Raw genomic sequence first — 14,814 nt, 5'->3', positions numbered from 1 at the left:
ATCTGTTTTTCTTTTCCCAAAATAACATTTCTGATCCTGCATTAAGCCTGCAAAGCAAGCACTGTTTTTATAAATTGACATAAAACCCCTATTATATAAATAGAATTGTTTTACTTTTAAAGGGTACAAAATGGCTATCAGTACCAATTGTGTCAAGGTTATTTCAAGCACTTTATCTCAAGCTTTTGTTATTCATGGAAACTCAGTGTGGCTGCAGCCAATATAAACAATTTGGGGGGTCTCTTTCTCCCACTGTTTCAGCCGTTTTGAAGACGTTTTATAAGGAATGTATTTTTGGGTTAGAAGCTGATGGGTTAGTGACTAACTTTCAGATGCCTAGCTTAATGAGTTCACAGTTTTTTTTGTAGAAACTGTCGTTGATAACAAGGAAATATAGAAAGGCAAAATAAAATATCCTGTTGTAACACTCCTTATTCTGAATATTACAAATTCAAAAAGAAAGAATTAAGCATTATCATGCCTTTTCAGTAGGCGATATAGTTCAGAATCACCAAATAGACCCATTTAATGAGAGAAAGCTCTTCTTTACAGAGAATTGCAGCTGATAAAAAGGGAGACCTTTTTTTAAATGCAGAAAGAATGATAGAGTTTAAAAAAAATCACCATTTTTCAGGCCCTAATGAAGTCATTCAGACAAGGATCTCACCAGATCCTAAAAGCATTAGGTGACAGGTTGGTGGGAGCTAGATCTTCACATGCTTCGAGAGGTACAGCCCTGAATTACTCACTATGGCAAAGGGAAAACAGCCCTTCAAAGTGGAGCAGTATGCCTGTCATCGCTTTAACTGATGATCAAACTCAGTATCACCTATGGAGTTTTCTTGCCCAAAATATTTAACTTGAATCTAATCACATCTTTAGCTCTAATTTCCAATTTATAGGAAATGTGGAAGGTAGAGGAAAAAGGAAGAAAACAATCAGATCTAGAATGCAGGACATTCTACAATACAACTAGCCCGGTCTCTTCAAACAGTCAGTATCATGTGCATGTGTGCAGGCACACACACAGACACAGACACACACACACACACACACACACACACACACACACCCCACAGGAGGCACTGTTATTCTAGAGTAAAAGACTTTCTAGATTAAATTCTAGATTGGCCCTGTTTATACCCTGCTTTTAAAAAAAAATGTTTTGGGGACAATTGGAAAGTTTTGAGAATGGGCAGGATACCAAACGAGTTCAGAGAATGATTACTAAGTTTTGTTGAGTATGATAACAGTATTGTGGTTATGTAGGAAAGTGTCTTGTTTTTCGGAGCTGCATGCTGAAGTGTTTAGGGGCAAACTGTCATGATGTCTCTAATTTCCTTTGAAACGTTTCAGCAAGATTGATTGATAGGTTGATTGGTAGGTAGATGGCTGGATAAAGCAACTTGGTAAAATATTCAGAGTTGTTGAATATAGGTGTGGGAATATGAGTGTTCCTTTTACTATTCTTTCTACTTCTCTGAATCTTTGCAATTTTACATAATAAAGCATTTAATAATTTCCTACTCCACTTCTCAGTTTTGGGGTTCCTATTCCAGGTGCAGTATGTGATTCAAGGATACCACAAAAGAAGAGAGTATATTGCTGCTTTCCTCAGTCACTTTGGCACGTAAGTTCTTTGTTGAGGTCGTGTATTGATGCCCTCCCTCGTGGTGACCCTGAGGTAGGGCTTGATTAAGAAAATAGCACTTAGTTCCTCTACGTGCTACCTTTCACTGCCCTTTTGTTTCTTTTGGGTATGTTGCTTACACTCAAGCTCCCAGGAAGACTTTTTTTGTTTGTTTGTTTTTAACGTTGTTTAGCAACTAAGAGAGTCAGATCTCTTCCCTGGAGCAGCAACATGACTCGCCCCAATGCAACAGTAACAGCAACAGTGGTCATAACACCTAGAGCTCTTTACAGTTTGCACAGTACTTTCATCTCCATCACCTCGCAGTAGTCATGAGGTGACCCAGGCGGGCTTTCCTGACACATTGGACTGAAGACTCTGAAACCCTGACACGTTCAGCCACCCAGTGCAGGTCACACCCCATGAAGAGAGAGCACCGGGCTGGGAACCCTGTTTCTTAGGACTCAGGTCTCCTGACAGGACTCCCACTCCCAACAGTGCCACATCGATTTGGGGAGGAAATCTGGCATTAGACACACATTTGGGATTAGGGCTTGGAAGAAGTCACTGCAAGGGAGAAGGGAGGTGCGTGGCTGTGGTCCTGGGGTGGGGGGGTGGAGAACATCTCTTTGGCTGCCCTCCCTGTGCCCTTGCCCTTTCCTGTGGGCCCTGCAGCTCCACAGCTCTGTCCTCTTGTTGATGGCAGGGCCTTAGCACCCGCCCACTCACCTGCCCACTCACCCGCCTACCCTTCCTCTGGGAGAGGGCATGTGCTCTCCTCCCAGTCTGCTGTAAAGGGTGGGGCCTTCTACTCACTGCGGGTACTAAACACTGAGGGTTTCTGTGGTCTGGTTATAGTCCACCTTATTCCAGAGAAGGGGAGAGAGAGGGAGAGAGAGAGAGAGTGTGTGCGCGTGTGTGTGCACGTGTGTGTAAATAAATAAATTAGAACAAAAGGAAAGTGGGAATAGGAAAGAGAAGATGAAATTAAGAATCAAGTTGGGATATAATTTTATAAATATGGCAGAACTATAAGCAAAATTTCTGACTCCTCAAAGCAATTTCTGGAAATTTTCTCATTATCTCAAGTGCAATTTTTCGTGTCTCCAAAATAGAAGAATCAACATCTCAACATTATGACTGCCTCTCGCAGGAGTCTCTAATACTTAAGAATTTTTCAGCTTTGTTTATGAACATTTTGAGAAAGTACTTATGGTACAAATAGTGGTTAATAAATGACACCATTAGTCTTCTCATTTTTTGAATAAGATTATCTTTAGTGTACATATAATTGAAAATGGAGAAGCTACACAGTGACTTACAAAGCATACCCCGAGGGTGTATGTGCCACCTCACTACTGGTATTCAAGAAAAGTATGAAAATTGCATTGACGTGTGTCTTTAAATCTCATTTTTTGTGTACACTTTGGTGTTTTACTGATCATATGCTATAGTAATATAGCAGCACTTGTATACAGCTCCTAACCCATATACCAGCACGACCATCCACTGTACTGTATGTATAATGAAGAGGATTCTGTGCTTGGTTTTGCTCATGGGATGCAGGATCTAAAAAGTTGGGATATCAGTGTTGTAAATTAATATTGAGTAAATTATACATTCATGAAAAGAAATATAAACTGGTGAACAGGTTTATTGACTTAAGTCAGAAGGTCCTAGTGATATATCAGCAGTCTTTGGGCAAATCACTTAGCCTTCGGGGCCGTAGTTCCTTAACCTTCACAATGGGTGCAACTGTTCCTTCCTACTTAAACCTGAAGGACATCAGTATTCAAGGTCTGATTGGCCTGACTCAGCCAGAGAGAAGGCGTCTCCATGGGCAGCAAAGGCCTCCTCATGTGGATGAGGGAGAACATTATTCTTGTCCTCGCTGTGTGGTTAGTGTTGTCACATTATGGTCACATCCCGCAAGCTCTCCGCTCCTGAGGGAGATGAGGGAGGTGAGCCCGCTGGAATTCTGCCCTGGCCCTTCTGCGGTCAGGAGTTGCTCTCCTTTGATGCACGAGGTGTGCATCTCCCGCCTGAACCCAGCATCTGCCCAGCCAACATTGCTACTTTGTCTTGAGCCCAGTGGGGAGGATAGGGGGACACAAGAGAAAGGATGCCAGGTACTTTGGAAGAAAGTAATCTGTAATCCTGAGCTTGGTGATATTGTCATTGCTCATTTCTGTGCAGTGCCTGAGTGACAGTGAGACAGCACAGGCACTGTTCAGACAATAGAGATGTTGCCACTCAGATTTCTTTTTTTGTCCTTTGGCTCATAACCAGTAACTAACATTTGCATAGGATTTTATGGTTTACCTCACTTGGTTTTCACCACTCCATGATGAAGTTTGCAAATATTATTATTTTTGTTTTACAGATGAGGAAACTGAGGCTTCAAAGGTTAAGTGATTTGCCTGAGGTCACAATAGATAGTTAATGGTAAAGCTGTGGCTTCAACCTGGACACTTTCATTCCAAATCCCACATCCTTCCTGTGGTAACACTCACTTGTTTTAAATCCATCTCGGATTTAATAACCCCGACTTAATGAAGACATTCTTTACTTGGTTCCATCTCTGTTATACCTTGTTTTTATAAGGGTTTTTTGTTGTGTGTGTATGTTTTTATTACTTAGGGGTGTCGTGGAATATGATGCAGAAGGCTTTACAAAACTCACTCTGTTGCTGATGTGGAAAGATTTTTGTTTTCTTGTACACAGTGAGTATACTTTTGCTATTAGCATGTCAGCATACATTTAAAAATGCACTAAACTGCATGTATTAATGACTGTGACAAGCTTCAGTGTCCTGACTTGGCATATTTACTGCACGGTCTTAAAGAGAAAATATCTCTAGACCAGTAGTTTTCAGTGTATAATTTTCCATTCAGGGAATGTTTGGTAATGTGTAGAGACATTTTTGTTTGTCACAATGGGTGGGGGACCAGGGGTGGTGGTTGTCATTACTGGCATTAAGTAGGTAGAGGTCAGGGATGCTGCTAAACATCCTATAATGCATAGGACAAGCTCCTAAAACGGAAAAAATTAGTGAGTACGAAATGTCAGGAGTGCAGAATTTAAGAAACCCTACCCTAGACAGATTTCCATTTTCAGAATACCTTTCCAGGATCAGGCCTCAGAACTTTCAGGATTACTCAGAACATACTGTTTTGATCATTTGGTTGTCATCCTTAGTAAGTGAAAAAATCTACAACTTTGATAATATAATATATATGTTAAAGATGGGACACTGTTTTAATGAATTCCTAACATGAATACTCCGTGTTTTCCACATAGTAGACATACTTAAATGCTTGTGGTATTATAGTAATCAGTCAGTCAGTAACATTGGTCCAGCTTTTGCTTAATTTGCTTAAATTTAGAGTCTCTTTTGTTTGTTTCTTTGTTCTTTAAGAGCCAGTGACCTCTGGTGCCAGGTTTAAGTTACAAGTCAACTATGCACTTTATTCTTTAGTAATTTGGTCTGCAAAATACCCAATCTTCCAGCCAAAGGCAGAGAAGTTCCAGTTCTCCCAAATCCAGGGAAGATTCTTTTCTTTTACAGAAAAGCAGTGGGTTCGGGTTGACTTCACTCAGTGTATGGAACTACCCTAGACCTTAACAGACCGTTTCAGGAAGCAGAGCTTTGGCCAAACCATCAGGCGGTGTAAAGATAATGGCTTGGGGGATTTTTTTTTCCCTCAGCAGATTTGCCGTCTTCGTTGGGATTGACTTAGGCTAAAATAGTTCTTAAATTAATTTGTCTTACATGACTTTGCACCAACAGATAGTAGGAGAAGAAACTTGAAAGTGTCCATAGTGGTTGAAGGAAGAAAGCCTCTAATGGAAACCTTACTAGGGTATAACCCACATGGAGGTAATTGAGAGTTGGCTGTACATACTTTAAAGAAGTTCTCCCTTTCTTTCAAGGTGTTTCCCAGTGATAACCACCTTGTCATGCGCGCTTCATATGAAGCTTCTACTCAATAGCTTGTTTCCCATTGGGACCATCTTTTCCAGTGCATCTGAAAAGCGCAAGCATGTTGCTCTGTGTTAACTATGTGCACAGATAAACAGAGAATTGGAGAGGGAGAGATTTTAATCTTGGGTGTGCCTTCAACTAATTATATGATCTTGTTCAAATCTCTAAGACAAGCCTCCCTCTGCTTTAGTTTCCTCCTATGTCACGGGTTGTTAAGTCCCGTGGAGACATCAGTAGATGAGCTTGACCTCCAGCTCAGGGCCAGGAGGAGGAGGAAGCCCCACAGTCAAGGCCTCCTGGCAGTCCCGTTTGCTCACCATTATCTGTGGCCCTATGTGCTGAGCTGCATCCTGGTGCTTCCAGCTGTCACTTTTGGTCCTGGCCCATATGTCTCATGGCTTTGGTTTTCTGTTCTGAGTGTTAATTCCTTGCTGGGCTCTCACTTCCCATTTGCCACCTCCACTTGGCCCCATCTTGATCCCAGTGATTCTGTGTCTAGCCTGGTAGCTGGACCCCAGATCCCGATTGTATGCTTGATTTGTCTCTCATGACCCTGGACAGCTGCCTGAGTGATCAGTCTGGTGTGTTTCTTCTAGCCCAGCTTAGCAAGAGGGACCTGTACCCTGTTGCAAATGGTAGTGGCTACGGTCAGGGTCCCCCAGAGTGGCTATGAGAGAAGGATACAGAAGGAAGGACACACAGAAGGACAGTCACAAACAATAAGTTAGATGACTGTTTCATCCAGTATTTTTCATTCCAAAGTGGCATGAAATCTCAACTCTTTTTCCTGAAACTGATTTTGATCTCCTAGCCATGATTCCACTTTCAAAAAAGTTGAAGTCAGATCATATCTGATTTAAGGAGGAAAAATTATACTTGGCACTGATCTTCCTAACCTGTGTTTATGCATCCAGCTCAAGGATGGTTGTTCTGGTGGTGCTGGCACGGGGGATGTTCGGGAACAGGAGAGCACGCGCCGCCCAGCCCCTGCCAGCCCTCTTCTCAGTGCGTGCAGTGTTACAGCGCTTCTTGTCCTTTGGAAGGCCTGTTCCCCAAAGAATATTTTGTCCACGGTACCATGTGTCCAGTATTTCTTACCGCTCCCTCTCTTCCTCACTCTCTCAGTTTTCCTGTCAGACTTGTAAAAATAAGTCTCAAAGTCATATTTTCACTGAGTTTTGATCACCTTCTTCAGAAACATAGAACCCCCAGGGACTCATTAGAACACCTCTGAGGCCTTGCGGTTTGTTTAATTTATTTTTTGCAAAGTGTTTCCTCAGGCTATTAGTCCTTTCCTCCCCAGGCGATTTGTTCCTTGTCTCTTAGCATCAGGGCCCAATTGGCTCTTTGGCAGATAAGACCTTGTCTGTGCATCAAGGGGCTTTGGTGCTGTTTCCTGCTCCATCTTATCTCACAGCCTGTCTTTAAATAAATTATTTCCACCCCTTTGCTTCTTTCTTGTATCTGAAATGGAGGACTTGCTCCGTCAGAGCGAAGCTTGGCAAATAATACATTTTACTCAGTTATACAGTGAAACGTCTGATACTTACCTTCTTTTGGAAGCATCTTCTTGTGTGGTCACAACCCCCAAGGGACCACTTGTTCCCTTTTTTCTTTCCATGAAGATGGGAAGGTGAATATGGAGTGGCAGAGACTTAGTGATAGAACGTTGCAGTGAGTTACTCTGAGATCCCAAGAACATGGAAAGAAAGGAGGAAATGCCTAGAGATGGAGCCAGTCTTGTGTGGCTGGCTCACTACTCCACGGAGATTGAAGACGTGGCAAGACACCAAGTAACGTCTCTGCTCTCCCCACCCTCTGCTCTGCCCAGGCCCGGGAAGACGACTCAGGAGGGCAGGTGCTGGCAATAATTCTGAGCATCTTGGATGCTAGAGGAAAGAGGCACTCCTCTCTTAAGGCAGATGGCTCTGACCTCAGGCTTTGCCAGAGTGTGCGGAAGCAAGAACGCCCTGCAGGGAACCATTGTGCATATTCTAGGACCTCTCAGGAGACACCACAACTTCCTGGCATTCTGGCAGTTCCAGGAGTGGGCTGTGGCCGTAATTGTGGCCACGGAGCATTTCCCTCCATTTATTCCTTCTTTCCTTCCTTTGTTCATGATCAGCATCTCACGTGATTTGGAACCACAGCAGGGTTATTCAGAAACTGTTTTCAGGAAGGTTTCCTGGTCATCATCTAAGAATTACTTGTAGTGGTTATGTAGGTAATTCTGTATTTACCAGGCTGTTTTTACCTCCAGAGGTAGATGCTGTGTAAGCCAGCAGCTTTTCAGAATGCTGGGTGACAAGAGAACCAGCTAGCAAGACACAGTAACACAGAACAAATGCAAGCTCTGGGGAAAACTGGCTCTTTTTCATGGGCCCCAGTCAGCTGCACAGGAAGGAGTGCAGCTGCCTAAGGTCGCAGGGTTGCTGCTTGGAAGGGGAGGGTACTGAGGTTGTGACTTCCAAGGCAGGTGAGAGTCTGTGACTGCATGAGAAGCTGTCTTTTCCCACTACCTGTAACTTCTTGGTAAATGACCCTTTGAGTCATCCAGCCTGGACCCTAGGCCTTACCCCTGGCAAAATACCTATTAGATCAAATCTGACCATTTTAGCTGTTCCGTTTCATTTTTTTCTCTTTTCTACCCCTATCCCAATCAATTTGACTAATTCAGCTGAGTTCTAAGTTTACTGAGAACCTGCTGTGTGCTCAGTACTGTGCTAGGGCCCCACGGGATATAAGTAAATAACTCAGGCCTGACCTTAAGACACTTAGAGTCTAGCACTCGGGTTGGCTGGCTACAGCCTATAGCCAAACTCCACCCTCAGCCTGTTTTATACGGCCCTTGAGCTAAGAATGGTTTTTATGTTTTTAAAGGGTTGTTAGGGAAAAAGAAGAAGAACTTACAACAAAAATGGTAAAGCTTACAATTTTTACTCTTTGACTCTTTACAAAAGAAGTTTGCCAACCCCTGGTCTAATTAATGAGAAAAGAGATCAGATAAAGGTGGAGTACAATAATGCGCATTTTTTAAAGAGACATTTTGTGAGCTTGCCTATTGTATGCAAGGTACAAAGTAATCTATGACACAGAGAGAATTTCATATGTTATATACATAAGCGAGAAATAGAAAAAGACAGAGACTCCCTCCCTAATAGGGTCTAATGAGAGAGACAAACAATAAAAAAGTAAGCTGGCAAATATGTAAATTACAAATTATGGTGACAGATACCATAATGGAACAAAACATGGGGCTATGAAAGAGGCTAAGAGGGCAGCTGTTGTTAAGATGGTCAGGGAAGCCATCTCATAGGAGGTGACATTTCAGCTGAGACCTTAGTGAGCAGCCATTGAGATTCAGGGAGGAGATTTCCGGGAAAGAAGTCAGCTTGTGCATAGAGCTACAAAAGTAGCAAAGAGCTTTGCATGAGCTAGTATGGCTGGAGCACAGTGAGCAAGGAGAGGATCATATAAGAGAAGTTAGAAAGAGTATCAGGGCCAGATCAGATGGTGCTTCACAGGCTGTAGGTATCAGGATTAAGGAGTAATAGACACTTGAAAGACTATAGTTTAAGCAAGACAGAAGTTTATTTATTTTTTGCATATAAATAGGCAATCCAGGGCTGGAATGACAGATCAAAAGGTCACATAGGACCCAGGTTTCTTCTTTAAACTCTGTCATCTCTTGGGTGTGGCTTTCTTGCTTACAAAACAAGAAAGCTGTTGGAGCTCCAGCCATCACATCCATAATCCAAGTAGCAGAACAGAAAAAAGATAGAAGAAGGATATAAATTTCTCATTTATTGAGACTTTCAAGAAGTCTCATGTGCCACTTACAATTACATGTCATTGTTTCAGAACTTAGTTCGTATAGCTTCAACATGTGAGCTAGGGCCGACTGGGAAATTTGTTCTTTAGCTGGGAAATTTGTTCTTTAGTAAGTAACTAACTACAAGTCTCTTTCAAATAAAGACAGGGAGTTTAGATTTTATCTAGGTCAAGTTTCCATCATAAAGCAGATGGCACATCACATGGGTCACTAGGGAGAAGTCAGTGAGAAGACTGTGTTCAAATGTGTGGATAGAGTTAAAGAAAACCGAAAGGGATGATTAGCAGCAGCAAGGAGTCATGACCTTCCCTAGGACTGCGTAGGCAAGAGGAGAGTGGTTACAGAAGCTGGAAAGAGCCATAATAGCTGGAGCTGTAGGAAGCGGTTCCCTGGCAGGAGCTGGGAAGGGCCTTTGGTTGAGGAATGTAGCTACTACTCATCTATAGCCGTGCAGGAAGGGGTATTTCTCCTTTCAGTTCCATCAGTTTTGTTGTTAGGTACATGTACATTTATAATTGTTACATTTTCTTGTTGTATTGGCCCTTTTATCATTATGGAATTATCCTCTTTGTCTATAGTGACATTTCTTTCCTGAAAGTTTATTTCATCCATTATTAATAACCCATCCCAGCTCTATTATGCTTATTATTTGCTTGATATACCTTTTCCATCCCATTGCTTTCAACCTTTTTTTTTTTTTTGCCTTTAAATCTGAAGTTGTCTCTTGTAGATAACGTATGGTTGGGTTTTGCCTTTGTATAATTTAAGCAGTCTCTGCTGTTTTATTGAAAAGTTTAATCCATTGGCATTTAATATAATTATTGGTATGGTTGGATTTGGGCCTGCCATTTTGGTGTTTGTTTTCTGTTTGTCTCATTCCTTTTTTGTTCCTGTTTTACTGCCTTACTTTATGACAAACAAATGTTTTTAGTGTACCACCTTAAGTTCTCTGTTGATATTTTTAGCTACCTTTTTTGGAATTATTTTCTTAATGGTTTATTCTAGAGATTACAGTATGCATCTTTAACTTGACACAGTCTACTTTACATTAATAGTGACTTAATTCTGGTAAAATATAACAACTTTCCTCCTTTCCCTCCTCCTTGTCTGTGCTATTATTGTCATATATATCACATCTGCATTTGTCATAATATAAACACAACGATACAGCTTTTTCTGTTATTGCTATAAACAGTTTTACATTTTCAAAAGAAATTAGAAGGAAATAATTTTCTTTGTATTTTGCTCTGTCCATGATTTCCAGTAGGTCTTAGTAGGACTTCAATTGCTCTGTTACTCCATGTTCATAGTTGTTATAGTGGCTGCAGGAGGAAGTGGCAGGGTTCATTCGGTCTAGCCAATGATGAGTTTCTTGCTCTGATTTTTTTTCTTTATTTTAAATAATTAAACTTCACACAGATTTCTTAATATACTTCTTTTGGCATTTGTTTTTATCTGTCTCTCTTTCCACTTATCCATTCATTCATTAGCTTTAAGTTTATATTAAGTCCAGGAAACAGTTGTTTTGCTTTACAGAGAGCTCCCTTTCTGGTAAGACTTTTTTTTTTGAAGCTAGAGGAAATTGACAACTGTAGACTAATTCTGCTAGTCATTTAAATAATTCTTTCCTCATAGGCCTGTAATCAAGGCCAATAAGCTGGAAATCAGGACAGCTTTTGAAACTAAGTAAAAATCAGAGGCTTCTGTTTATTGTTGCAAATGCCCCTTCCAAGATCTGACTGTGTCAGGCTGTGTGATTGCTGGCATAACCAAGGAAATTATTTGCATTGATGTATCACTGTCATTTCACCACTCAAAGGCAAAGCTATTAAAGCAGCAGCCACTCAGTTGCTGAACAAAGTGGTGTGGACTCATCTCTTTGCCAGAGAAACAATGTCTTATAGAATATTTAGCAGCAGCAAGCAAGATGGCTGCTAGATAATTCAGCAGAACCAAAACTGTGGCTTCTCAAATCTGCTTACTTTTTGCATACAGATCCCATTTTTATATGAGTAAATAGGTTTGAAGAGTAAATCAGAATCAACAAAGTGATTAAAATTTGGAACCACAATGATATGTATTAGAATTCATTCCAAACCAAATTTATAACAGGTGTAATACTATTTTAGAATTAATATGTTTAGCTCAGATCAGGTGTGTAGAAAGCTTTGTGATTTAATTTTTATCCTTTGTAGTAGTAATAATAACTACCAAAGCAGCAGGAACTAAAATTGGTTATGAACAAAAAGTGAAACCCAATCAGTTCTCTGCACTGTTCAAAATGATAAATATATATATATATGAAGAGAAAAGAAAATCTACTTTCTAAATGCCTTTTTGCTTTGATTATGAGAACTTCAGTGTCTTTTAGATACTTTAAACATTTTGGTTAATTTTTATCCTGGACTTCCTTGAAAGTGGTTAGCTCTGCTAGGCAAAGTGGTTTTCATCTTTTGATTACACACACAAACACTCCCTGTTCATGGTTTACAACTCAAATAGTGCCAGTCCTTTAGCAACCACTGTCACTATTTTGATTCAGATTGAAACTTCTGTTTCGTGTTTAGAGTCTACTTCCAGAAAGTCTTTTTTTTTTCTTTTTTTTTTTTTTTTGTAAGTTCTGACGTTGGTTGAGAATTCATTATTTCCACTGGGAATATTCTCTTTATTCTAATACCTTGTGAGACCTTTTCAGTGACCTTAAGGACTTCTTATAAGGAAAAAGATTGTAGATTAGATACACAGTACCATACAGTGATTTTTTTCCCTGTATACCCTCTTATATATGTTGTATGATTCTTTTCAACTGTAATTATGGAATTAAAGTAATTGCTAAAGTGAGTTTATCTGATTAAAGAAAGGTCATGAAAACTCGGTAATTTTGACTTAAAAACGTATGCAGCTGCTTTGAAGTTAACAAATTGTCACCCAAGAAGGTACCAAACTCAATGAAAGAAAGGAAGTTTTTTACAAAGAGTAACTTTTGTGGTGTCACTCTCTTTCCGTGTAACCTTCTCTTAGAGTTAGTTTTAAAGTATTATTGAAACATGAGCATTATTTTGGAGTAAAACGTTTGCTGTTGTTGAAGATAATAGTTATGGTAATAATAGTGAACGGATAGTAAGTGCATACCATGCTTCAGATACTGTTGTCGGTAATTTGCATATGTATATAGTTTTTAATCCTCACAGCATCCTTCTGAGGATAGTTACTAGTAATGCCCCATTTTACAAATGACAAAACTGTGGCACAAAAAGAGTAAATCTATTATTCACTGTGAGCAGAGTTAAGATTTAAGTCCAGGAACTGATTCCAGAGCCCATGTGCTGAACTGCATTACTATAATGCTTCAGATCACTGGTTGGCAATATCCCCAAGTATGTGATGAATGTTGAAAGCCTTTGGAGTTTGACAGAGAACCTGGAAGCCCCAGGAGCAAAAGTAGGGGGGTCGGTGTCCATCCGCGCCCTTGGAGATATGAGTGCCCTGTCTCCTCCTTCGGGAGCCTGAGTGGACATCTCACCAAAGACATGACTGATCTGAAGGCTGCGAGGCCTGAAGCTGGCGTCACTCTTCAGTGGTGGTGACAGGTTGTCCAGCTGTGATTTCCTGTCTAGTGGCACAAACATATTGACTCAAGTAGGGTTTCATTCTGTAGCCACAGAAGAAGCAAAACTAACTGGCTTAATGAAAGAACTACCAGCTCCTGCTGATCAAAAACTAGTTTTAACCTGTTTAGACATAGTGAATGTGGTCAGTTGTAATGGTTCATTATACGAAGTCCACGCAAGCTTACAAAGTCAAATGCTGTGTGAGCCAAATAGACAGCATAATTGTGGGAGTAGCCCGGGATCCCAGACAAGAAGGAGTGGTAAGTACTGTGACCAGCTACGTGCTCCTTTACGTGATTTTGATTTTTTTTTCTTAAAGAGTACAATCCAAACATTTTTGTTGGCTGGATCTATCCTGATAGCCTATGAATCTTTTTTAAAAAACACTTTTTAATAAAAATTTCAAACGAACACAACAATAGAGAGAAGAATATAATGAGCTCCTCAGCCCCTGTAACCCATATTGCAGTTTTGTCTACCTTGTTCCTTTTTTCTTTTTAATTTTCTGGAATATTTTGAAGCAAATGTGAAATATTATTTCACCTCAAAGTAATTCAGTGTGCAACTCTAACAGATAAGAATTTTTTTAAAAGGTGTATCGAAAATAACATTACTACACCTAATTCTTTAATAGCATCTAATTCCCAGTCTATGTTCAGATTTCCCTGTTTGCTTCAAACATACTTTTTTTTCACAATTGGCTGTTCAAAGCAGGATCCAAACAAGTCAGGACCTGTAAATCTTGACAATATTTCTTTAGAATAGAAGAGATGTGGACCCAAATAATGGATATCACCACCCGTTTTTCTTCCCCATAATTTAGATAAGAAAGTAAGGAGTGAAATCATTGAAAGCGTCACTTCACCCATGGGCCTATAGAAATCAACTTCTCAAATTAGTAGACCACCTTACAGTTTCAAAGCACTTTTAATGATCTCATTTACAATATGAGCAATCCACCTCTATGCCAATTTTGAATAAAATTCTTAGCACTTCAATGAATGGTTAGAGGTCAGGGGTTTTTAATACTTTTTGTGCCAAAGACTCCTTTGGTGAACCCTATGGATCCATTCTTCACACAGTGTTTTAAAGTGCATAAAATAAAATATATAGTACTACAAGGAAGCCAATTATGTTAAAATACTATTATCACATTTTTAAAAAGTAATCATGTAGAGATATAAGAGCTTCTTTATAATATCTTAAATAGCAATATTCATGGCAAATCTAATAACCACTGCAACTTTGAAATAGTGGTGAGCATAAAGAACATTTGGAGATATGAGCAACAACTGCAATGTGATATAAAAATGTTTGAGATTTCTATTGATAACAAAGTCAAGGTACTGCTAACATGGCTACAGGTGGGTGCCTGCATTCATAATTAGAGGAAATGCTAAATTTTCAGCTAAAGTTAGGGAATATAAAGATATACATTTTTCCACGCAAATTCCCAGATGCCCTGAATTTCATCCAAGAACCCTTGTGGAGGTGGAGGAGGTAAAAGGAGATTCATGGACCTCAGATTAAGAATCTCTGAAAACTCCCTGTAGTACAGAGGTAGGATGTGGCTGAGTGCCTGGCTCAAGGCCATGCATAATGTTAGGGGAAGAAGAGGACTAGAAACCGGGTTTCTTAAGTCCAATTATTCTTCCTATGTTTGAATGGTTCACTTTGAAGATACTAAGACAGGTAAGTATTTTTACAAACTGTGTATGTTCAGTATTATACTGCTGACATCTTAACACTACCCTGA

The 14,814-nt window shown here is 40.1% G+C and overlaps 1 protein-coding gene across 5 annotated transcripts in view; it reads left to right on the top strand.

Annotated features, from left to right (window-relative positions):
- Positions 1-14,814, top strand: part of BABAM2 (BRISC and BRCA1 A complex member 2) — a 357,253-nt gene that overhangs the window by 273,259 nt on the left and 69,180 nt on the right. For all 5 annotated transcript variants that reach the window (XM_072937993.1, XM_072937994.1, XM_072937995.1 and 2 more), the window contains exons 9-10: positions 1,560-1,630; positions 4,271-4,353. In XM_072937993.1, the coding sequence (XP_072794094.1) occupies positions 1,560-1,630; positions 4,271-4,353 (154 nt within the window). The remainder of the gene's footprint in view (positions 1-1,559; positions 1,631-4,270; positions 4,354-14,814) is intronic.

Source organism: Vicugna pacos, chromosome 15 (assembly GCF_048564905.1).
Source record: "Vicugna pacos chromosome 15, VicPac4, whole genome shotgun sequence".
NCBI classification, from domain to species: domain Eukaryota; kingdom Metazoa; phylum Chordata; class Mammalia; order Artiodactyla; family Camelidae; genus Vicugna; species Vicugna pacos.
Note: the sequence above shows the minus strand (reverse complement) of the source record. Positions and strands in the feature narration are given on the sequence as shown.